This window comes from Nyctibius grandis, chromosome 9 (genome assembly GCF_013368605.1).
Source record: "Nyctibius grandis isolate bNycGra1 chromosome 9, bNycGra1.pri, whole genome shotgun sequence".
Classification (NCBI taxonomy): Eukaryota; Metazoa; Chordata; class Aves; order Nyctibiiformes; family Nyctibiidae; genus Nyctibius; species Nyctibius grandis.
The window spans coordinates 35,507,407-35,533,255 of NC_090666.1; the positions used below are offsets into that span (position 1 = coordinate 35,507,407).

The 25,849-nt window shown below is 34.7% G+C and overlaps 1 protein-coding gene across 3 annotated transcripts in view; it reads left to right on the top strand.

Moving 5' to 3' along the window:
* Positions 1-25,545, top strand: part of SLC35F5 (solute carrier family 35 member F5) — a 35,268-nt gene extending 9,723 nt beyond the window's left edge. For all 3 annotated transcript variants that reach the window (XM_068407697.1, XM_068407698.1, XM_068407699.1), the window contains 13 exons: positions 820-963; positions 3,241-3,303; positions 4,844-4,925; positions 6,269-6,459; positions 8,107-8,188; positions 8,996-9,083; positions 9,668-9,732; positions 10,119-10,223; positions 10,720-10,879; positions 14,391-14,481; positions 15,862-16,016; positions 16,475-16,563; positions 17,519-25,545. In XM_068407697.1, coding sequence (XP_068263798.1) covers positions 820-963; positions 3,241-3,303; positions 4,844-4,925; positions 6,269-6,459; positions 8,107-8,188; positions 8,996-9,083; positions 9,668-9,732; positions 10,119-10,223; positions 10,720-10,879; positions 14,391-14,481; positions 15,862-16,016; positions 16,475-16,556 — 1,308 coding nt within the window. In that variant the 3' untranslated portion in view covers positions 16,557-16,563; positions 17,519-25,545. The remainder of the gene's footprint in view (positions 1-819; positions 964-3,240; positions 3,304-4,843; positions 4,926-6,268; positions 6,460-8,106; positions 8,189-8,995; positions 9,084-9,667; positions 9,733-10,118; positions 10,224-10,719; positions 10,880-14,390; positions 14,482-15,861; positions 16,017-16,474; positions 16,564-17,518) is intronic.
* The last annotated feature ends 304 nt before the right edge of the window (positions 25,546-25,849 follow it).

Consider the following 25,849-nt stretch of genomic DNA (forward strand, 5'->3'; position numbering starts at 1 on the left):
AGTTCATTTTGTTCATTGCCATGTTGATTAAAATAATGCCCATATGTTTCCTGAGAAGTAGTAGCAAATGGGCTGTAACATTGCAGGCTAGGTGGTATGGTGGATTATAGTTCAGAGCAACAAAGGACTCGGGTCATGGAGTTAAGCCCGATAATTGCAGACAAGTTTGCTATAATCTAGTTCATGTATTCACCATCTTGAAATTGATCTGGTATTTGCTTCCTGTTAAGTTTCAACAGAGCTTTAGCAATGGAAATTGAGTTTTTAATAAATTCTTGTCAAATTCAAGTTTCTGAGTTGTCAGTAAGTTGTTATGTTCCGTATCAGTTTTGAAACTAAGCATATAAAAATGTTTGTGCTTAACACGCCATTATAGTAATAAAATTTTTTTCCAATGAGCTGGTGGAATCACTATTGATACTGAAATGTTACTTAAATAATCTTCTCTAATTTGTGATTACTATGCTATATAAAAGTGGTCTTTCATTTAGAAAATATTTGTATGTAAATCCTTTGAATTCAGTGGCATATCAATATGTTGCTCAGTTAGATACATGTAATAAGTAGCTTTTCTCTGGTGACATTGTATCTTACAAAATGGCTCAGTGCCTTCTTGATGGCATTTAAGATAGCATGGGAGAGGGTACCCCCAGAATAGGTAGGGCCACATGTGTCTTCTGGTCATACATGCCAATATGTGCAGCACTGTCATTTTGGGAACAAGACTGTTCTGGACTATATACTTAAATCTGTTCGTTAATTTTGTGAATTCTCACCTAATTGGTAATTTTGGATACTGCAATTATTTTCTTCCCACAGTATGTTTTTACAAAGTACAACAAACCTTTTTTCAGTACATTTGCAAAAACATCCATGTTTGTTCTGTACCTCTTGGGATTTATTGTTTGGAAACCATGGAGGCAACAGTGTACTCGTGGGTTTCGTGGAAGGCATGCAGCTTTTGTAAGTATTTTAACTTTATAAATGCTTTGATATTTGCTGAAGTTTGTACAGAAGAGACTTGAAATAGGGACTAGAGAAAGGCAAAGTTTACGTATTTGTGAAATAGTGCTTTCAGAAAAGCAGTTGTAAACAATCGCGGCACAGGAAGACATGGCAACCATCATAGTAGTCTTGTGAGAGGAAGAAAAGAAAGGAAAAAGCAATATGAAATGTGTCAAGAATCATCAGAAATGCTCTACTGGGCCAGACCATTGGCCCATCTAGCCTGGTATTTTATCTTGGACAGTTGCAGAGGATAATTCTCTTTAAGAAGAGCTTATGAGCATCACTGCTGTTGGTTCCCTTTTATTTCCTCAGCATCTGTAACCAATGGAATCAGTGTTTGAACTTTGTAGTTGATTTTTATTACTGACTCTCTTTGTCTCTGGCAGAACTATGAACTGTTTGCTAAGAGATTTTGAGGTTTTTAAAGTCATATTTAGAAAAGGTGGTAGAATTATGTTTTTGTTGTTGTTAATATTGTGTTTTTATAGCCTTTATGCACAGATGACCTTCTGGAACTAGGCATAATTTGTGCTCGAGTCTAAAATTATTGTCATGTTACAGAAACACATACTTTTTTTCCGAGGAAGTTAGAGATGCTGGGAAGAGTGCTTGTTCTGTGCCAGTGTTTCAGGATGCTGAGCAGCAGGACTCAGGAAGCAGTAAGGCATTTGGCCTGATATTAATCTTGCATTAAAATAACAGAAAACGTGATCCAAGAACATGCTGTTAATCAACATGTCTTTATAGAAAATAGCTTGTGTGAAAGGAACTGACTTTAGTTCTTCTGGGTATATTAGACTTGTCTGATAGTGACAGTTGTAGGTGTAACATACTTAAGTAACTGAAGTGTTACATGACAAAGCCAAAGGATTTTTATTAAAAAAAAGCACCCAAAACACCACAAAACCAAAAACTAATCCTTTTGATTTTAAACAAATCTTGTGTTAAACACAGAACATTTAGAGTTGGCTGATATCTTGAAATCATTTTTGGTAGATCAGCCTTTAATATCAAATGTCTGTGCATAGTATGGCACATGTTAGAATTGATGCTGTTCAGGATCTTAGTAAGATAATCAGGAAATAAACAGAATTTACAGATTCTTTATTGTCAGTAATGACAAATAAGGATGATGAAAGAGCTAAAGGATTATTAGTTGTACAGAGCAATTATACTGATCAAATTTGTTAATCTGAGGAGATGAGCAGAATAGGGGGCTATTGCCTAGTGTGAATTGTCATGGTTATATTGACTGACTGAATCTTGGGCAGTGCTATGTCAAAGAAAGAGGTAATATGAACTTATATGAACTGGACAGCAATGAGTTAAGAGTGCTGAATCTGTCACATTTGTGTGTGGCACTCATGGCACCGCTACTGCAATCTCATTATTTTTTCTTTCTAATCCTATAAAAAGTAATTTTAAAAATAATTTGTAGGAAATAGCCATTACTTTTGATGTTAGCATATTTCAAAAGAACAGTGCAGAGACAGGACTGTAGTGTGCAGTTAGAAGATTTCCCCCCCGCCCCCTCCCTAAGGAATTTAGTTAAATATTCAACTGCGTAATTATTATAAGTGCCTTTAAAATGTCTTGTGTTTATTAATCTGGAACAAAAATGATCCATTTATAGATTTTTATTTCAATAATGATTGCTGAGGTAAACGCTCATACCTTACTTCTAAGCCCTCTTCCACGCTACAGGCTTTGCTTAATAGGTTACTTACCAGCATGGTAGAAGAGCAAGCTGCAGGTCAGGGAATAGGGGTAGTAGTGCTTGTTAAGATGCAGAAGGGAAGAGGAGAAATGATACTTGACCTTATCCTAATTTAAATCTTGTTAAAACTAAGGCAGAACTCCAGGTTTTTATACAAAGGACCTTTGCCTCAGTAAAATGAAGAAACAAGAGGCTTATTGTTAATATGTGCACAATAATTTAGTGAAGCATGTCTTGCAAAGACTGAACTTTACAGATTTTGGCATTCTAACAGCCTGATCCTGCACTGATACCTGGGCAGTTGAATTCAATGGGGTTCTCCAAGAGGTACAAGGAATTACTGAAATTATTTACTGAACTTGTAAGCTCTCTTGTTTATTGGGGAGGAGGGCTGGAGGGAGAGAGGAAATTGTGATAGAATTGAGGAAAAAGGCATTAAAAAACTTATTATCAGAAAATTCAGTTATTAATAACTCCGTCTTGATAGATTATTACATTTAAGGTTCTGTAATTAGTTCGCAGATGCTGAAGGTTATTTTGCTGCTTGTACAACAGATAACACTGTAAACAGTTCTCTGGTAAGTGCCTTAATTTGTGAAGGTCGATGCTTTATAGTAATATGTCACCATTATCCTGACGTTAATGTTTTTAAAATATGGCGGTCTTAAATGTAATAGTTTTTGGCAAAGGGGATTGGTAACTTATATGTTACTAATAAGTGCGGCAAAGAATGACATTGCTTATTTTGAGAAATACAGGTTCTCAGCTCAATAGAACACTTACTTGAATGTTTCTGTGGTAGTTTGTGAAAGAAATATTTATGTTGTATGAAGGAAACCTTTGCACATTCAGCTCAGTAGCTACCAAAGTGAAATGTGGAGAGCTAGTGGTAAAGCCAAACAGTTTTCCAGACTAAATTCCACAACGGAATCATTCAGTTAGTTGAGTATCTTGTATACTGTGATCCTGCATTGCATTTCGAAAGAGAATAGGGTGCTTTCTTCCTTCTGGTGGACAGAGTGACTACTGAATGAAATGTCAGCACTGGTATTCTGCTGCTAAGCTGCATTGCCAGATGGCTTTTTTGTGGTGATTTTCATCATCCATAAATGACAGTTTGTTACGCCCCTGTTGATCACAGGTTGCTGCTTAATCTGCATACCTAAATCAGAGGCCACATGCAGAAATGTGTCCAAAACACAGAACTTTTAAAGCTTGTACCATCTCTGTAGTAGAGTAGGGGGAGGCAATTGAGTGTTGACAAACAACAATATGGGTATTTTATACTGAACAGGGAGTTGAAGAGAGATTTTTCAGAAGTATTCTTCATTTCATTCTTTGTTTTTTTTCTCCACTTTATTTATCTACATTTAAGAATAAAATCTTCTTAGCCTGCTCAATTCATTAAGGTCATATGACTCTCGAAGCAGGATTCATTGTTAACCTTGGACAGTTTTGCATTAATTTAAATATCTACAAAAATTCTGGTCCTAAACAAGGAGCCTAATGAAAATGCAGCTACCAGGTCTTTTTCATTACTTCAGTCTTACAGTTTCTTAATTTAATTTAAACAAGCAGCTTAAAACATGTCTCGTTAGCAGAAGTTTTAATTGCTTAAAATGCTTCTAAGTGCCTTATATATTGGAGTTCCTTTCCCAAAGTTTTTCGACTTTTAGTTCTAGTTATTGAGCTTTTAGGGTCATGGGAGGAAAATGAGTATGTGTTTGTTTTTGTATATGTATTCTGTATTTCATGTTTCTAGTTTATCATTTGGACAAAGTTATAGATCTAATGAAATGTCTGTGATTTTGATGAGTTATTTTTAAATCAGTAGGTTTGAATTTTCAGGGGATGAGTTTTGTGTCCATGAGGATATACACAAAAGCACACAGTTATTTTTGAGTACTGCATTTTACCAATATGTTTAACATAAAATATAGATTATGTATGAACATTTCTGACAAGCCTGTCCCCTGTGTGCAAAACTGCTTCGTTAAATTTGATTATCTTAATATTCACCAAGCTTTTATTTAGTTTTCTAATTCACTATATTAATTCTACTGCTTAAATTTAAATATCCTGCTTAACTGTATTTTTACTTATACTGATTCATTTCAGAGTGAACCTTTATATGTTCCTGTAAAGTTTCATGATTTGCCTACTGAAAAAAATGGCAGTAATAATAGTGATGCAGAGAAAAGTGAGTAAAGACTTTTGGAATGCTGAAATGCTAGTTCTTTGGTGAATGAATTACTTTCCTCTTTGTTGGTATAACTGATGTCATGTTGCAGGACTTGCTTTTTTTTTTATCTTTTTTTTTTTTCTTTTTTCTTCCTTAAATCTCTTAATTGCATGAACTGCAGTCTCATATATTTACTTTCAGGTAGATAAAACATAGGCCTATCGTTCAGTTTACCTTTCTTGGTCACTACAGATCCAGCCTATGTTTATCTCAAGGGACCAACTGGGTTCAGTACTTGTGATTCTTTCCTTCTGGGCTTGTATGACCAGCAGCAGTGAGTCAGCCTCTGGAAAAACAAGCTATTGTCCCTTTTAGAGCAGGAGCAAAGCAGTCAAAGTAAGAATTTTAACAGTCTATGTGCATTCTGATTTTTATTTAAGCCTCACTATCTTGTGATAGTAGCTGGAACAGGCCTAACTGTCCCAGACAATTATAGAAAAGTTGGCTGTCAAAGAATCCAATTGTCTGATTCTCAGTAAAAGAGTCCCTGCTTATAAAAGGGAAAGCCTCTTTGTTAATTTCTAGATGGCACTTGTGCAGAACCGCTTTGGTGTGCTCTGTTGTCTTGTGATAACATGCACCATTCACTCCAGGGTTGTTTGTGCTGTAGCTTTTCCCTTTACTTTTTTAGGAAATTAGATATTGTTTCCTGTTGAATTAGGCTAATACTTATATGTAGCGTGTAATGTTTTCTTTACACAGGAAACTAATGTTACTTACAATACCCTTATAAATAAAATCTGATCCTGGTTTGCAAGATTAGTTACAGAGTGGATTTCAAATGAGCAAGTGACATTATGATCTCTGCTATGGTTTGAGGTCTGTTGGACACTCTCATCCTCTGAATGAAACACTGTCCTTGCAGTTAGGTATAGTTGTGTGCAGTTTTTGGCTGTTTGACTATTAAACAATTAAAGAAAATCTTATATGTAATATTCATAAATACAGAGTAATTCCTACCTAAAAATTTGTTGTTACCTTGTGGGGATTTTTTTGACAGGGTGGAGAGATGGTGCTTTTCAGTGAGGGTTTTTGTGGATGGACAACTGTACTGATTGAAAACAATAATTGTGCTTTGTCTTATTAGTGGCCTATCAAATAGCAAAATACTAGTTTAATAAATAAAAATAATGGCATGTCTTCTATGTGGATAAACGCTTATTATTTGTGAAGTATTGTAATCAATGCTGTATTAGAACATCATAGTTTTATTTGCATATTGTGTTGGCCTGAAAAGTTTAATGATAATATGCAGCCTTTTTTTTCTCTCCCTTTTTTTTTCCTCCCCCTCTTTTCTTAAGCTCCCAAAAAGCCTCGTGTAAGATTCAGTAATATTATGGAGATTCGACAACTCCCCTCGAGCCATGCATTGGAAGCAAAGTTGTCTCGCATGTCATATCCAACGGTTAAGGAGCAGGAATCAATATTAAAAACTGTAGGAAAACTCACAGCAACCCAAGTGGCAAAAATTAGCTTTTTCTTTTGCTTTGTGGTATGTGCTTCATTCTTTCAGAAAACTTAAGTATAGATGCAATTAAAACTTGTATAATAATAGTGAAACAGTATTGAGATAACTTATATTCTTTATGCCTCATTTTATAAATATACTCTAAGAAGTAAAACCTTCCTCATGTGCTGGACATGAAGGTGCAACTTCTTAAAGGGAGGGTAATAAAAAGAGATCCTAGGTGTGTAGTTCACTGTAAGGTCAGTTATAAGATGTGTTATGCTTTTGTGCCATGTTGTCCAGCGTTGGGTGTGTTTGGTACAGCAGCATCTGGGACTACATGTATACAGGCTGTTAACAGCTGCAGTGAGACTGCGTGAAGTGGGTAGATGTCACTATGGCTTCTTTCTGGGCCATCCCAGAAAGTACCATCTTGTGCCTCGCTGCAGCATTGTGCCCTCCAGTAGTATGAAGAGAAGAGAGTTAATCGTCCTTCAGCTCCATTGAGGGCTGCAAGATTTACTTATGAATCTGTTGGTTGCTGGTGTTTCTGCACCATGCCTCAGTTCTGCGGGGAGAGAGAGTTAATGGTGGCAAGATTTTTAAGAGACTGTAAAAATGTAGAGAGCAGATCAGTGACAGCTTTTCTAGAAATAGTTTCACTGATACTGTCGAATAGGGTATATGTAGTGTGGGCCCACCACAGCTTTTCCTCAGGAAGCTATGCTCTTTAAACATTTTAAATCATCATCGTAATTAAAAAAATTATTCGTATTCTTGATCCATAGACCAGAAAACAGTGATGTAATTTTTCCGTGTGTATACATAAAGAACGTCCACACAGCAACAAGAGAATAATAAGCCACTCATTAATGATTTGGATGGATGAAATAGCTTTTTAAAAAATCATTTAAAATTCTGTGTCTATTTGGATGTATATGCATATGCAGCTTTCCTAGGGTAGAGTCCTTACTTTCAAAACAAATCCTGTTTGTGCTATTCTTGGATGCTGCTACTACTGGCATGTATGTGGGTTTCTTCTTGGGCAGTGTAAGTATTTCCACCTAAGACTTCAGAGAATGGTAACTTCCCTGAGGGTATATCTGAGATCTTATTAATGAGATCTCAGTCAAGAAATGATAAAACACTTGCCATTTTTTATACTTAGGAAGTAATTCACAGACATGAATCCTTCCAAAATATTTTTGAGGTGTTGAATGTAAGTGATGCTTGTTTTTTAGGGTGGAAGATGTGTGCCTGTTTTAAGTACTCTAAAAAAAACTTACTAGGCTGAGTAATGTCCCATGTATATCTGAAATTTCTTTGCAGCCCTTGTGCAGTAATCATCTTGAAGCACTTGCAAAACAAGTTGAAAGTACCTTCAGTTACTATAGAATAGCTATTACAATTTCATTTTAATTATTAAATTATGTTTAAGTTCTGAAGTAAGTTTTCATTATTAAACACATAGTTGAATGTGGTTGGTTTGGGCCAGTTCTAATTTCGCCTCCATCTTCTAATGTACCTGACACTTTAATAGAAGTTAGAAATCTGTATGAGGTAAAAGTCTTGTTCTGATTTTATTTTTGGACAAATAGTTGGGTTTTTTTCTTTAAGTAGGATGTTGTTGCACTGATAAACTCTGCTGTTGCTATCCATATAATCACAAAACTATTTTTCTTTCCCCCTTAGTGGTTCTTGGCAAATTTCTCTTACCAAGAAGCTCTGTCAGATACACAGGTTGCCATAGTTAATATCTTGTCTTCAACCTCTGGTAAGTTTTATTTACACAATCAGATGTGTGTTATAAGGCTGTTTATAACATAAAAATCTTTTTGGTTACAATGGATTTGTGTAATGATTTACCTGTGGTTTTGGGGGAATCATAAGGCTTAAAGCCATTGAATATGTGCATTTAAAAATTCCGTTATGTAATTGCAGGGATTTAAGCTCTCTTCATGATTCCCCTGCTTTTTGCTTTTCAAGTTCATGTGTATGTACTCCTGTGGTTATGTCTGTGTATTAAAGGGACATACTGGGAGTGTAATAGGTTTGAAGGAAAGATGGTGTAACTTTTTATCAAAATAGATACAATTCAGAGTAAAGTCTTCTTGCTAATTATTGTTTTTTAAAAAGGTAGCTTTAGGGTTAAAGAACTTAAACCACCTAAACATTATGCGTATCACTTGCTTTACAGGTTTTATGAAAGGCTCTAATATGAACTTTAAAGTATTTAAATTATGTGACAGTCTATGTTTTGAGGAGTAACTTTTGTTGTTTTATAAAATCAGTTTTAAAAGCACAATTACGTGATGATTTTTTTTCACTGAATTTTCCGGCTTATTGCAGTTTATCTTCTTAGTATGGCTAGCCTTTCTCGAAGTTGAGCATGTATTTGCTCATCTGAGGATTCACACCACGAGGTGTTAGTTTCATAATAGTTCTGTTTAAAATTATGGATGCTAAGATCAAGCAGTTAAAACAAGCATGTGAAATATAAAGAAGAAAATGTCTTTGCAGTTTTCTGAACAAACTAGTAGTGAAACTTGATTGTATAAACTCTTCTTAATTTCTCTTGCAGGGCTTTTTACTCTAATCTTAGCTGCAGTCTTTCCCAGTAACAGTGGAGATAGGTTTACCCTGTCCAAATTATTAGCTGTTATTTTAAGGTAAGATGATGGGATGGAACATTTGATCAAAAACTCCCTGATACTGTGAGATGATGACTATACCTACTGTACCTATGGTATCTGTGACAATATATTATATGCTTCACTTTTTTTTAAAATCCTTGTTTCACAGATGAATTGAGCAAGTGAATTAAGTCTTTTCAAATACTTTGTATCATGAACAGTTACCAAATCTCATGCTCCTGTAGGAAGCTAGATTAATCAGGTTTCTGCTGGAAATATGCTCTTATTTTCTTGTTGTTTAATTATGGTTTCTGTATTTTTGTGTAGATAGGGAGAGGGGAAGAGGCTTTACATTCAATGTTGTCAGCCTGTTTCATTAAATGCCTGGTGCATTACTCAGGGAAGTTAAAAGTGGGACTTTTTTGTTTGGTTGTTTTTAGCTTAGGATCAGGCCTTAGCAATAGAGAACTCATTTTGGCTTTGCCAAAAGTGGGGGTTTGGTTAACTAAAAATACCTAAAGAGAGAACTCTATTCTGATATTTTTCTCCCCCTTTTTTTCTGTCTTTGTAAAAAAGTTCTTGGGTTTAAGTGGCATTTTGCATTTCTTCTTTTTTGCTAGCATTGGTGGTGTGGTACTTGTTAACCTCTCTGGATCTGAGAAATCTGCTGGAAAAGATACAATAGGTATTTACTTATTTTTTCAATCCTAGAATATGCAGTGATGAGTACCATCTTTTGACAATACTCAGCAGGTCATACAGCAAGCTGTATGTTTCTTACTCATGTAACATTTCACAATCTGGCTTTTTAGTTTCAACTTCTGAAACTGGATGTTTATGCTGATTCCCCCCCCCCCCCCCCCCCCCCCCCCCCCATGTATATATCTTAATTGGCAAAGTATTTGCATTTTCGGGCTTTCTGCATTTTTCCATACTTTTCATATAGTAACAGATTCTGTAATAAATTGTTTATCTCTGACAGTTTTATAATAGGTGTATGTTTAGGAGAGTTGATCCTAGTGTGCATAACATTTGGCATGTCTTGAGTGTTTTTTTTTTTCATCTTTACAGGTTCCCTTTGGTCTCTTGTAGGAGCAATGCTTTATGCTGTGTACATAGTAATGATAAAAAGGAAAGTAGATAGAGAAGATAAACTTGACATACCAATGTTCTTTGGTAAGACTAAAAATAACTCTATTGAAAGTTTTAATTCAGTGTGTGACTAAATTGTTTGCTTTCAGGCACTGAACTGTATATGAGTGGTAAAGGGGCTCAGAAAAGCCAAGGAAGTAGGGAAAGCCTATTGTTCCCGTGGTTATGAGTACTTTAGAGACTGGTTGTGTGAATTGTTTCTTGTTTACAGTCTTAACAATGAAAGATAACACTACCTGTAGGAATGCAGACAGTCCCTTTGGACCCAATGGAAATCTTTTTTTCCTTTTTTTTTTTTTTTTTCCAATTTCAAACCTGTAAATACCTGATAAATATCTGATATAATTGTTGTTTGTGAATTTCAGGTAAAGTTTCTTATATTCCTTTCCTTTGAAAGATTTAAAATATTGCTTTGTTGCTGCTTTTGTGTATGCATGTTGTCAAAATAGCAGAGTTTAGCTGAGATTTTAGTTATGTTGGATATTTATTGTGATTTACTTAATACTGTTTTTATACCCAGGTTTTGTAGGGCTGTTTAATCTGTTGCTGCTGTGGCCAGGGTTTTTTCTGCTTCACTATACTGGGTTTGAAGCATTTGAGTTTCCCAATAAACTGATATGGATGTGCATTGTCATCAACGGCCTTATCGGAACAGTTCTGTCAGAGTTCCTCTGGCTATGGTACGTACTATGTGCTTTGTATATATTTCACATAAATTGTCTTACCTGTGTTCTCAAATGTTGAGATGTCAAATTGCCTAGGTAGGTTTTTTACCTTTTTTGGGTGTTTTTGCCTTTTTTTTTTCCTTGCTTTTTTCTGTCCATGTATGCAGTTTGAGTTAGAAGATGTCATCCATCATGTCACAACGTCCTGTTTAAAAGCAACAGCTAACTTTAAAAAGCAGGTGATGTGGTCTTGTAGTATTTACTAAGATACTGTGTGCTTAGCTCATTCTAGAATTAACATTTTGAGATGAAAAGACCTTGTGGTATAGAGTTGCAGTAGTAATAGGAGAGCAGGAATTTCTGTTGTAACTGTTCTTCAGTTTCCAAGGCCTTGTGCATATTGAATGTATGAGTCAAAATCTAGTATTCTATAGTTGACATGTTTGTTTAAATCTTCAAAGACTTAATGACCTAAATCTCAGTAGATGCATTAATCTTGAAGATACGGCAATTCATACATTAGCCTAGCTTTTGTTTAATTTCATTATATGATAGTCTGGTTAGGTCAGCAACAGAGGATTAAACATGAGACTTCTGGATGAACGGCTCAGAAGCTGTAGCAGACTTAAACCTTTGTATAGCTGTTAGAAGGACAGTGTTATTAGAGAACTATTTGGTAAGTCAGGGTTCCCAGCTTGAGACAATTTTCTTCTGGGCCAGCATTAGGTTAAAATAGGGGTGTAACGGAAATTTCTACAAGTTGAAAAGTCCTATTTTATTCTGGAAACACTGAGGAAGTTTCCAAAAAGAGAGATGCTTCCCATGCCATACAGTTGCTCAGTGAACGATGTCCATTTCAGTGCTACATTTTGAATAGGTGTTGTACTTGGTGAGCTTCTGCCTGAGAACCCTTGAGTTCAGCCTCTGTGGTAGAGAGTGGAAAACCCCATGGGATAGCTACTCTGAAACAGAGACATCTGTAATCCTCGGATCCGAAGTTCATGACAGTAGTACAACAAAAAATCTAGGTGGAGTTCCAGGAAAACCTTTTTTTTTTTTTTTTTTTTCATGGTTTTCAGATCAACTTTGAAGTTACTTAAGAAATTTAATTGTGACATTTTTTGTTTGTTGGCAAACTCTTACACAAGTCCTAGTTATGAATGCATTGCAGCGTATGTTCCTTCATAATTTAATTTGTTTATTAATGGAATATTTTTGTGACGTTAATGCCATCCTTTAAGATTAGACTACACTTCAGTATCAGTTGGTAAAAAGGTTAAGGCAATTTCAATACAGGCAAAATAAAAACCCCCACAAAACAAACAAACAAAAAAACCCCACAAAAAACAAAAAACAAAACTTGGTGCTTGTCCTAAAATCAAGTACTAGCATAGGGTTAAGTACATGGGTGTGCACAGACTTTTTTTATACACATGCTATTTGTGTAATTACTCAGAATGATAATCCCGGCAATTAAAGAGCTATTTTTATTTTCCCTAGAATTTTGGACTAGGGCTAATTTCAGAGTTTGTGCTGGCATCATCCTTTTACCTGTCCAGGGTGGCACTGGTGTGGTCCTCTATTCCTTCCTTGGAAGTAAATAATACCATTTAACGTATTCTTTTACTTCACCCAACCACATAATGTCAACTAAATAATGTAGTGGTAGGTTTGCTTCTTCATGATTTTTTTTTTTTTTTTTTTCACCTGCTGATAAGTTTTCGTTGGATTCTGTACTTTTTATTCAGTTATACTGTTCTGGTGGACAGATTGGTTCTAATTCAGAAGTAGTCAGTGCAGAGATACTTATATCTTAGAATATTGGCAAAGAAGTTTGCAAAAATGCAGAGTATCTAAAATGCTTTGTTTCCTTTCTGTTCCTTTCTCATCTGCATACATTTTTCTTTGTTTTAAAGACATAGAAAAATGCAAAGTGATTACAAATACCAAACTGGTCACTTTTGCTTGGCTGAAAGACAGTCTTATGGGAGGACCTAAAGGCTTGATTTGGGAGCATGCTTCTTGTTTAATTGGAGAAATACATGCATGAAGTTGTATTCTAGAAAATGTTTTCCAAATGCATGTTCAAATCTTTGTGTTTAAAAGGCATTAAGAAACTTGTGAATTAAAATAGCATTTTCTTCAGTGAGTTTCAGTGATGTTGCATCTGTTTAATTTTACAGTAACCAGAATAAGGATTGAGTAGGTAAAAGACAAGTTTCAGAATTCTAATAAAAATTGCAAATACAAGATTTTCCTTCTTTAAAATCAGTTATGTGAAGAACTGATTGCAGTTCCACAAAAAAGCTTAGCTGGTACTGTTTTCAGTACTTGCCAAGGATGAGAATGGCTTTTATCTTAATAAATAAATTAATTCTGGATGCCTTTGAAATAAGAGGCTGACTCAGTAGTGGGCATTACTGATTTGAATTGGAAGATATCCCCTTGTATTTATTTTCTTCATAAGTTAGAATAGGCTATTTCGTAGAGGAGTATTTGCTAACAGGCCTCGCTATTGCTTGGTAACTTTTGACTTGGTCAATCATAAAATGGGAATTGCAGTTTTTTATGTTGGATGTTATGCTCTTCACTTGGTATCAAAATGGCTCAGGCCAGTCATGTTTTATTTATAGAGCCTTAGGTTTATATGAAAATGCTGAAGATCTCAAGAGCTCACATGTTCTTAGGTCTCTCCTACATATACTTTGAGGGTTTTTTGGTTTTTTTTGTATTTAAACCTTCATTCACTAAGTCAGTCATTTGCAAACTAAATATGACTTGCAAAGGAATTTGGGGAAAAAGGGTCAGTTTTCTGTGGCTGTTAATGAGTACTGCTCTGACATATGCGTGTAGTTTTGTTGTTCTGCCATTTAAATAAATTGTAATGGCTTTTTGTGACTCTATGACTTGGAGAAGCCTAACAGCTTTGTTCCTGTTTGGGAAATATGATGAGACCACTTGTAGAATGCAGAGAAATCTTACTGAGACTCTGAAGAATGATTTAAAGGGTGTATTTTAGAGTGAGATTTAAAAAGCACAATTTGTTAATTTAAGAATTTGTCTATTTGTAAAAAATATATGTCTTTTTGGGTAGGATTTCTAGACATCAGTAACCTTTCTTTTTTAATTAACCAGACTGGGGCAAAACAGATTTCATTGCTGTAGGCTGGTATTAAACTATTTCAAAATGGAAACAAAATGCAGATTTTTCTAGGCGAAGTCACTACATCTGAAGTAGTGACTTTTTCATCATCTCAAAAGGTTTGTATGGGGATTAAACCTGACTCCAGAAGACATCAATAGTCTAGTTAAGAATTCTATGCAGTTTCACAGATTTATGATGGAGTGTGGGTATTTGAATTTTTGATTATTAAAACAAACAATGCTTAACAGTTAAGCTTTATCAAATGTCTTCTGCAGTTTGATGTATTACTTTCGTTGTCTTTTAACTTTTAAGACAGACCTCTTTAGTAATAATTATTAGTAATAATAAATAATAATCGTTATTATTTTTTATTATTTTTAGGGGATGCTTTCTTACCTCATCACTGATAGGCACACTTGCGCTAAGCCTTACAATACCTCTGTCCATAATAGCTGACATGTGCATGCAAAAGGTAACGTACTACCGTTTTGAGCATCGTTAACAGAATCTCTTCGGGTTAAATGGCAGTGTTATTTTTAACGTTATATACAACAAACAGTATTTTACTTCTGTCGCTTGTTAATAATTGTTGAACTGCGTTGTAATTAATACTCTCTTGATATTGACAGTTACAGTAATTTTGCACTTGCAAGCCTGCACTTGCACATTTAAATATATTTGATTAAGGTGCAGCTTGTTTGAAAAGTACCCAAAGTCATCAGCAATGCCTGGCCAAATGCTTTACCTTGAACAGGCACTTTTCAGAATTAAAGAACAACTGCAAGTGCTTCTGGCCAGCCTTGTCTTTACACCACATTTCAGTTTTCGTAAAAGGAACCTACGTAGGAATGCCACTGGCATGGCTAATAATGTAAGGATTAAACTATGAATATATGCAGCCTTCGTATGACTGTCAGATATTATGGTAATTATATAATATGCATAATTACTAACTTTCTGGGTCTTTATGATTCTATAATAATCAGACGTAAATCTGAATCTTAAGAAATTACAACCACATTTTTAACAACTATTTAAATATTCCTTCTGTTAACTCATGTGTTTATGAATTTCTGTTAGAAGTCAGTAAGGATAACATAAGGCTCTAATATTAGATTTTTGAGAGTGAATGTGAGTGCCAGGTATCAAAACCGTACCTTTTTTCTCCAAAGTCTTTGACTTTGGAACTTTTCTCCACACGAGGGAGCCATGCGTCAGGTTCATTGCTGTTAGCCTTAAAGGCCTTTCAGAGACTACTTCTTGTTCTGGCACCCTTGATTTCTCTAACTTTCTATAATTTTAAGTTTTAAACAGTCTCAGATGATCACTTCTGAGTGTAGTAGTAGATAGATACAAGTAGTAGTATAGATAAAAGTAGAATTTAGTTTAAATTGGGCAAATAATTTGCCCTGCCTTTTTTTAAATGGAAAAAGAAAATGTAAATTTCCAGTAGTATAGTCTTTCTGTGTGCATTGATTTCAGCAGTTACCACAGTATATTTGTAGTGAATAAACAGGTGCAGTGAATAAATCTTCCAGGTGAGATCTCTTATTGAGACTTTTTGAAGTGTCTAGGGGACTTTCTCATTGGTACCGGACAGACAGCTAAAACCTAAAAATGGGACTATTTGGAAATAGCAGTTTTCATCTATACCACAGCACAAGCAGTATGTTCCAGTGTAAAGAACGGATCAGTGAAGAAAAGTTATTCATTTATTCAAAGTAGCAGTGGCTATAGAAATTGTACCAAATAACTTACAAAAATATTTGTAGTATTTCACCCAGTTTAAAAGAACTTCAATTTTTTTTTTTTTATTTAACTCGAGTGAATGATGTTTGTGTTTGAATTCCAGGTGCAGTTTTCCTGGTTATTTTTTGCAGGGGCAGTCCCTGTATTTTTTTCTTTTTTCATTGCAACTCTCTTATGTCACTATAACAACTGGGATCCAGTGATGGTGGGAATCAGAAGAATTTTTGCCTTTATTTGTAGAAAACATCGAATTCAGAGGTAGGGCAGTCACAAAGTATAATCCTATCTCTTCTTTAGCCTTTCCAATATCCTATACTCTTTTATAAGCCACAGTACTCATACTGTATTTGTTTTCATCTAATTTTATATTCAGGTGTACTAATTTCTTAATAGTAGTAGTTGTCAATCTATTTATTAACCTATGTAATGCTCAGAAAATGGGAAGATGGGAAGTCTGTTTACCTTTTAAAAGAAGTTTCCTAGTGGCTGTCACACTTTCCTTTTTTTCCCCCCTTAATGCCTCTATGATAGTTCCTGTACCCAGAACATGCAGTGAAAATTGTGCAAACTTGAGTATACTCTGTGAAAGTTAAGGGGTCTTTGTATGTTTTCAATGGCTGCAGTTCAAACCACTAGCATGCTTAGTACTCATGTTGGCTTCATAACACCCAATTTACTATTATTGTGTAACTTTAAATAAATTTGTCTCTTTTAAGAATGCCAGAAGAAAGTGAGCAGTGTGAAAGTCTCATTCCTATGCATAGTGTTTTACAAGATGGAGACAATTGCTGTTCATAGACAAAAGGTATGCTTAATAAACTTCAGTCAATGCAGAGGAAGGTGAGGATTGGTTTTCATTATGGTATTCGTGTTATATGAGCACACATTTGTACAGAGCATACAGTTAATCTTGTTCTCTATTGATAGATAGAGTTTTGAAGCGTATCTTCAAAATTATTATTATTTGTTACCAAGCATTATTCTTACCTTGATACAGTTCTTGGTCAATGGTATTGAAATGTAAAGTAGTATTTTACTTAAGAGTATTACAACGTTCATCAAAAATTGGACATGAGTCAATAAACCAGAAGAGGCATACAGCTTGGTGTGGATGACGTGTATGGAAGAGATCTGAAGTAATTATTTCGCTCTTTTTAATGCTGTTGAGGTCTCAGTTTGGGCTACTGCAGTTCATGAAAAGCATTGACCGTTTAAGGAAGTTTAGAGGACATGACCAGACTTTATCATTATGGGTATAGAAAATGGGAAGGAGTCGGTGTTTGTGGTTGACAAGAATTAAGTTGTTAAATTGCATTAAATATTAGAGAAAATATTTCTCATGGTGAGGGTAGGGAAACTAGAGTAGAATAGCTAGGGAGTTTGCAAAATATCCATCTCTAAGAGGAGGTTACACAAACCTCTACAGGAACGTTACATGGTATGTCGATACTGTCTTGGAGCATAAAGATAGACATAGTTTAGGACTCAGCCCTTATGCTTCAGGGCTTTAGTTTTCAAATAACACACGCAGAATTACATGATGAGAAGTATATTTTTATTCTCAATGTCACTTAAATCTAATAATGAAATTAAAAATATTCTAACCAAAACAGTAATTGTGATGTCTTAAGCTTAAAACAGACAAGTTATTTCCTTTATTAATAAGATGGAAACAAATACATATGGTGATTCCTTTTTTTTCGTCTTTAATTACATAGCCCTGATAATTTTTTTTTTTTTTTTTTTTCCCTTCTTCTTAGTTAAAAATGGAATGATGCCCAGCGAAGAGACAATCTTCTGGAAAAGTCCCTAAGGAATCATATTTCAGTGCCTATTCTGAATTTGTAGTAAAAATAAGAAGTTTCAGTTCTTTTGAAACTCTCAACTTTTTCTCTTTCTTGCTTTCATCTGGTTTTATAAATGAACAAATTTACTACATGCCTGTCACCATAGGGAGTCTTAGTCCATCTGAGCAACCAGCCTGCCTTATAACACTGAGCTGGTGAAGTTACTTGACAAAATCAAGAACGCAAATGCTGTTAAGTGATTTCTTTCTTTTTTTAACTTACAATCTTGTTAAATGCTGGACAATATTATTTTTAAAAAATACTTTCAAATGAGTTATGTAAATAAGTTTGCAGGTCATCAAGTCTTACAGGCTTTCAGATGAAAAGCTAAATAGATATGTTACCTGTAGTAGGTACAAATTAACTTTTTTATGTTGTATAAACTATTTGCATATTAATAGAAGAAAATAGAAAAATAATTTATTAAGTGCATTCTCGTAATTATCGAGGCAGGATCTTTGTACGGTCCCAGAACACTACATATATATTGTCTTACGCCATTTTGAGAAGCCTTGTAATGGCATTGGGTGCCAATGTTTAAAAATCTTTTGTTACCTAACAAACTGGAATGTTTAAAATTTTAGTAAATGGTAAAATATTTACAGTACATTTGAGTATATTCTCAAAGTCAGTGTTTGTTTTAAAAAGACTGATTCTGTAACCCATCCTTATTCCCAATTATCTCACATGGAAAACTAAATTTGAAAATTTTCACATGTATAACTGCCAACTTACGAAAGAAATCAAATTAATTGTGAAAGTTTTCAGTCAATGGGTTGGCACTACAGTAATCTGCTAAACAATCTGAAAGATAAAGGTATTTGCATTGATTTTTTTTTTTTTTCCAGTTGCATTAATAAATTTATTCTAAAATTGGTCATTTTCCTTATAACCTGTATTTTCCTTCCACTGCAGTGCTTCTGTCCTGTTTGATTCTGAAAAGTTATGAATAATTATATTCAGGAATATTTGAAATTAGTCAGTGCTGTTTTCCAACTTATGGCCTATAAGACACTTAAAGTTAATTTTGGCTTTTGATGAATTTTATTTTTTATAAGGAATGTAGGATGGATTTTCAGCCAACAGTATTCTCTTCCATGTATCGTAGAGTATTTCTACTGTCCTTCCACACAAATTTAGAAGGATGACATAACACAAATCCCTTTTCATGTTTTGACACTCAGTAATGATCCTTCTAAAAGAAATTTTGGTGGTTTGGTGACACAACTACTAGACAAGAGGTAGTGCAGGAAAGCAACATGCTTAGCTACACATTTAAAAGGATTGATGAGCCAGCAGCTAGGATTTAATGTAAAAATCTGTAAGTAGAGAAAGGAAAAAACCCCAATGAACCTGGGGGCTATTCTGGTCAAATATTGCACGTTTATCAATTTTTCCTTGAAATTTTTAATATTGGATTACACTACAGGTTTCAGTGATCTGAGGCATCTCTTTAAGATGAGATAGTAAGTCCTTCTTTGGACATCTGAAATAGAAATTAAAAGAAAAAAACTACAACAAAACCACAAACCCAAAACAACCAAAAAGTTTATTAAATTTATGTAGGCATTTTGAGAAACTTCACATTTCAATTCCCAAGCTCCACAAGTAGAGGAGTTGAAAATGCAGTGTGTGGAACTAATTTTACATTTGACTTTGGTAGAATCTTCAGGGATTTTTTGGTAAGTGGAGTTTCCTTAGTTGTGTTTTTTTTTGTTGGTGATTTTTTTTTTAAGGAATTTTTTTTTTTTTCCTTCTAAATTATGACAAATTAGAGGATGTTATCTTCAGCTTTTTTCCAAGAACTAATATTAAGGCCTACTGGCAATAAAAAGCTGATGTCTGTTTTCAATTAATGATATGTTTCAATGAGATCATACCGAATATATATATCATACTGGTATCACACTGAATATATGATACCAGGCATTAACTACAAATTTGAATCAGTTGGGACTTGTATCAGCAAACTAAGCCTGGGAAAACTGAGTTTGCTTTCGGATGGGCAATTAGAGTATTTTTAGCAAAATATTCTAATGCTGTTCTTTTGAAATTGGACATACTGATAGAATTGGAGCTGTAATGTATAATGGGCAATTGCTATTCATATTTGTCCTTATGTTCATGGCTTAAAGTGAAAGATCATCAGTCTCCCATGTATATGACTTTCGTTAACTTGCATTATTCGTTAGTTTGAGAGGTTAATAAGTACTAGAGAATATTCTTCTGTCTCTGACCCCAGGAATGTTGAAGAATGGTTTTGTTCAGTAAGCTCAAAGTTAGGGCCTTCCCACTGTTTTTAACAAAAATGTGTTAATCTTCTTTTTTTTTTTTTTTTGAAGATATTAAATATTTTAATCTCACAGCGCTAGGTAGCTTGAGCAGTCTTTTTTGCATTAAATTACAATTCTTTAAAGAATAAGAAACAAAGCAAACTGTCCTTCCTGAAAGGATTTTTAAACAGTGGTGCCCCTGTAGTTACAAGAAATATGTTACAGTTTTAATTATGGAAGCTATGACATGTAACATTGTTCCTGCATTTAATAGAATGTGCTGAGATTTTTTCTATAAAATATTGTGATTTTTAGTACAATAATATTTTATAAATATAATGTCTAAGTTGAAATGTAAATTGTGTAGCTCTCTAATGGGTGCTTGGTAAATGCACAAGAGATTTAGCTTTGATTCTCAGGTACCTCTGATGTAATGGAGACATGCTGGGTTTTTCTTCCTCGTGACACAACTGGAACGTGAAGGAGCTCTCGTAAATGCTTTACCCTCTGTGTGCTAGCATAAATTGTCATTGCTCTTGCTGATTCAATTTGGGAATGTCTTTATTCTGACTTATTTCTTGTAGGAAGCACATACCATTTAAAAAAAAATGAATTTTTTATCTCAAGCATTTCTTTGAATGTCATTAGATGCTTAAGGAACAGTGATTTCCCATGCCTACAAAATGGAAAATGAATACTACATGTGTTGCTCTGTCAAACAGTTAAACTAATTCCTGTTATCCTGTGAGACAACCAACAGTTTCTTCTGTGTGTGATTGAGGTTTTGGAGCTGTTTGGTTTTTATATATGGAGGAAATGATGATAATTTGCCAAATGCCATGTAGCATGCCTTCGCTTTTAGGGTTTTGGCGAGTCTTGCGTAGTTTGATGTACTGTGTACTGCACTCCAGAACAAAGGGGGAAAAGGATTTCAGTTTTTCTGGCTATTCTGTTAGGTTTCAGTCATGCCAAAAATGTGTTCGCTACGAAGGGCTGCTGTAGATGTAATACTGATTCAGCAAAGGACTGAAATACATGCAACATCAGTACTCAACAATTACTTAGGAAGTATGGGGCACGTGGATGCCACTGAAGACACCGAGGGCCCGATGTTTCTGTTGCCTGGTGTGCACTGCATCTTGCTTGTTGGCTTTTTGCCTGTGGAAATCCATGTAGGGGGGTGAGGGCTTTAGTATGTGACCGATTTGGCTTGTCATGGATTTGGGCTAGAGTGGAGTGCACACTGAAACTCAGAAGCTAAGAAGGAGGCTAAGGCACTGCCTGGTTATCTCACTGTGGTGTTGCAAATGCTAACACCATTTTTTGTGGAAATGCTAACACCATTTTGCGGAAATACAGTGCTAAGCAGCGGTATTCTTGGAATGACAAACCATGGTGCTGCATGCGATACTTGACCTGATACTTGACCCCGTATGCTGGTATATGCATTGCACACCTCCTTGTAATGTACTAGCAGAAATAGGAGAGCCTGCAAATTACTTCTCTTGATGTGTGCTCTTGTAATTGTCATACTCTTTCACGAACCCCATTGTGCCTAGGTACTGCTATTCACAACTGTGATTGCTTTAAATAAGGTGGTAAAAGGATTTCTTTGTAATTCTTGGTTCCATCTCTCTTTGTGTTGAATGTTATCATTCCTATTCCCTACTAAAAGATCCCCCTATCTTAGGGAAATTAAGTTACTGAGATAAACTAAGCTATTAGAGGAGGGGGAAAACCAGTTAAATTTTAGACATAGAGTGAGTTCATGGACACACTTTCAAATTTCATATGAAAATAGGCCTCAGTAAGGCAGAGTGTTTGTATGTTTGTAAATGAAGTTAAGTAGCATACTCAAAAATCAAGAAACAGAAACTAATGTTAATATCACAATGTTGCGTTACATGGCTAACTATAGGATGGTACTTTTAATCAGTTTTCTCTATTTGGGGTAAGTTTTGAGTTAGTTACCATTTCTGCCGTCTACAATTTCATTGTTATAACTGCAGTAGCATTTAAGTGTTGGTTCATAAACACTTGTTATGCATGATTTTTTTTTTTTCTATCTAATCCAGAATTGCATGAATGCTGTATTTTGTTTTACATGTTTATTGCAGGGCATGATTTCTCAGGGAGATATGGATGATACCATGTGTTGTGAGAGCTGGTAACTAATTCCTGCTTTTAAAATTATATACAAACATTTTCAGGTTTCACTCAAACATTTCACATCACGTAACTTTCATGTTGAACTTCCTTAGGCTTATCAGGTAAATCATGATGAGAATGTTAAGAGCATTTCAAGGTGTCAATAAAATACAGTCTGCCCAACACTTCGTTACTTTTTGGACCAACATCCGTTCTAAACTGATGCTGCAATTTATGTGTGGTTTTCTACTTTATTGTACTATGCGCCATATAAATTAATAGTTGCACTGCTGATTTCGAAGCTGCAGTTATGGCATGGCAGTGACATTAACTTTGAGGGTTAGGCAGTGCTATAGTAACACATAATCTTGATCCTGGGGTAGAGTACCAGTATAAATCTTCTAACAAATATATATGCATTTATATCATAAAATTTTTACAAAGTCTGTTCACTTTGGGGATTTTTGTTTGTTTTTCCAGTAAAGTTACTTTGGCTAGACTGGGATTTGATCCAAAGCCCACCAGAGTCATAGACAGCATTAATAAAGTAAAACTTTCTTGAAAAGAAACTCCGCAGTCAGGTTGACCTTTATGCCTTTGCAGTATTTCTGTCTGCAGCATACATTTGGAGTGGTTTGCTTTAAGACTTCAGTAATATAAATTTGAGGGATTTTAGTGCTGGTAAAAATGGTAAACATAGTGCTGTAACTGGTCACAAAAAATATTTCCATATAGCCAGCAAGCATCTTAATTATTTAGAAGGCGGATTTGTCTTGCTGCATGACTTTTCTTTAAAATCAGCAGTATAAGACATGTTAATCTCTTCACTCAGTTGTATACTTCTAGGAGAATTTTTTTTTCAATAGTGAGAATCTGTGATCAGAAATCATAACCTGGAGGATCAACTTGATGATTTCTGATTTGACATTTCCATTTACATTCACTTTGCAAAGAATGCAGGGTGCTTCCTCTCTAGGTAAAGCTACTGTAATTGTATTTTGACTGCCCTAGTTCTCTATATTGTTAGAAATCTAACAAACATAAATCTAACACATAAATGTGACTCTGCTTAGTTATCTGTGTTCTCATGCTCCTTGGAGTTGAAAGTATTGCATCATTATATCTGGTGTTGGTAGGTAGCCAGACTTTTTCTGGAATGCCTACCGTGATGTGGAACACATCCAGAATTTCATGTGGTTTTCACTTCCTACTTTTAAAAAGTGTAAAAGACTTTTCTCTGAGGATTTTTGTAGAAAGCAGCTCTTTAGTTCTACAAGTACAGAGTTCTTTAACTGCATCTCAGTTGCATCCAATTTCTCTTTTAATGAACTTTTGACTGTTTTGTCAGGGAAGGTGCACAAATTTTGTGTATGTTCCACAGAAGAAATATGACTGGATACTGGAATGGCCTCAGAAATAATAATTCAGGGATGTTTCTGTAGTTCTTCACATATGTTTCTGAAGTTTTTCCACAGTTTTAGGAAAGAAATAAAACCAACCAAACAAAACCCCACACTTATCAAGCTGAGGGGAAGCAGCCATTTAGCATAGAGCTAACTCTGTAATATGCAACTTGTCTTTTCATTAGAGAGATCCTCCGATGTATTACTGATGTTGCCAGCTCACAAGTCTTTTCTTCCTTGTCTGTGTTATAGGTGACGCTTCTCTTCTATGTAAATCTGACCTTTTGCTTGCCAATTACACCAGTTCCTTTATCACAATGAGTGATTTCTAAAATATTTTTAGAATCTCCTTTTTCTTCTTTCCCCTTCCTGCTGTTCCCCTAGCCAGGGCTTTCCAGCCAAACCATATCCATTTCCTAATGGAGAAGAAAAAAAAACTTTTAAAAAATAAACCCAAAATTTTAATTGAATCTTACTGGGCAGCATATGGGATCAGCTGTAAAATGATCAGGGTAGTTTCTTACATAGCACAATTACGTATAGGAAGTGCTTAGCCAAAAGTGTACTGGATTGATCTCTCTCTGTGGTTGATCTTGATTTAATATAGAATGTAGATATTTTAAATAATCATTTCATATTGAAGCTGAATGCTTAAATTAAGCCTTGTGATTGTAAAAAAAAAATCATGGAAAAAATTATATTTGGAGAGAGAGTGTACATGCGGAGAAGTTTTCTCTCTGTTTTTTTTGGGCTTTTAGGGTTTTTTTTGTCAAGTGTTAGAAAGTCCCACATACAGTCCAGTTACAAATGAATGGTCTGCCAATTGAAAATCAGTTGTTCAAGTTGACATTCTCTGAATGGAATTAGAGAAGTGTAATGAGTATGTGATACAACTTCAGCATTGTACAGCCGAAGGGGTCCTGGTAATGATTTAAAATTTGTATAAGTTCTCTTTGGAGTGGGTATTGGTAAAACAAAATAGTTTATGAAACTTTCTTAGTTGTTTATACAGATCGATTTGTGAAACTTCTAAAGCTTTTGTGCATTAAAAGATGCACAAAGCCAATGGTAGTTTTGATGATCTTTTTGGCATTACATTTTCTACTAAGTTTCAGTGAATTCTGAATAACACTTTTAAAGCAGAAGCTGCTTTAACTGAAGAACTTTCAACTGAAGAAAACTTGTTGGCATGAATTCTCTATGGTTTGCTGTTAATTCAGATGTTCTGAGGGCACAGCTAGTTCCAGGTATATATCCTCTATGAAACATCTTTATGCATAATCTTATAACCATTTTCCTTAGTGAGACCTGAATTGCTGGTGCGTATTGCATTTGCACTTAAATACCTGATTTCAGAGTGTGTTAAACCTTGATCTATTTTTGATAAAAAAGAAATATAGCATTTTTATCTAATTTCCATTTAATGATAAGTATACTCATGCAGAGAAAAACGTATAATCATGGCTTGATGCAGTGATTTTAAGCCAGGAAAACAGCAGGATGGCAGTAGTAAATCTGAAGTGAAGTTGCATTTCTCCTCAGAAACTCTGGTTTCTGGTTTCTTCCTTCCCTATATACTAAATTGGTGTCTCCATTAGTCCAGAATTATACAGGTGAAGCAAGGAGCAGAACTTTTACCCTTTGTTTTTTAGAAGTGAACATTTGCTTTTGCCGGGAGTGTCTTTGCCCTGTCACTTAATTTTTTTTTTTGTGGGGGGGGGAGATGCGTCAGTTAAATGAGAAATATAGAATATGTATTTTTAATTAAAATCAGATTTAAGCTATTATTTTGAAATTCTCTGTATTAATAGAAATCTAATGAATGGAAATTAAAGGCCTATATTGCAAATATTGAACAGTGCTTATATATTTTTAACGAAATCAGTATATATATGAAAATTTGAAACGTATAAAGGTGGAAATCGGAGGATTGTTCTTGTGTTGATAGGTTTATAAATTGAATTCTTAAGATCCAATACCAAAACCCTATAAAAGGGCTAACAAAAAGAAAATGTAATGTATTCTGATGAACAGCCTGTGTAATACAATCAATGGGTGTGATGTTTTTGTTCTGTATTTATTATATGTAAGTAAACAATAAAGATTATAAATCTTATTTTCTTAACAGGAATTACTATTTGGTTGGGGTTAATGCTTAATGTATTTTATACCATCAGTTAAGAAAAAACGAATGGTCACTAAGGGTGGGCTGCTTCAGGAGAATAGCGTCGTGGTAAAAAGGTCTTGAATTGACCCACTTAATTCCCCTCTTCCACTCTTAAAAGTGAGTCTCAGGATGTCTCCTTTTACCCGAGTTAGCTAGGATACCAAAAGGTTATAGTTTGTTCTCAGATTGCTCTGGTAATGTAAGTAGTAAACTACCAAATTTTAATCAATTTTCATGGCTTTAGGTGATTTTT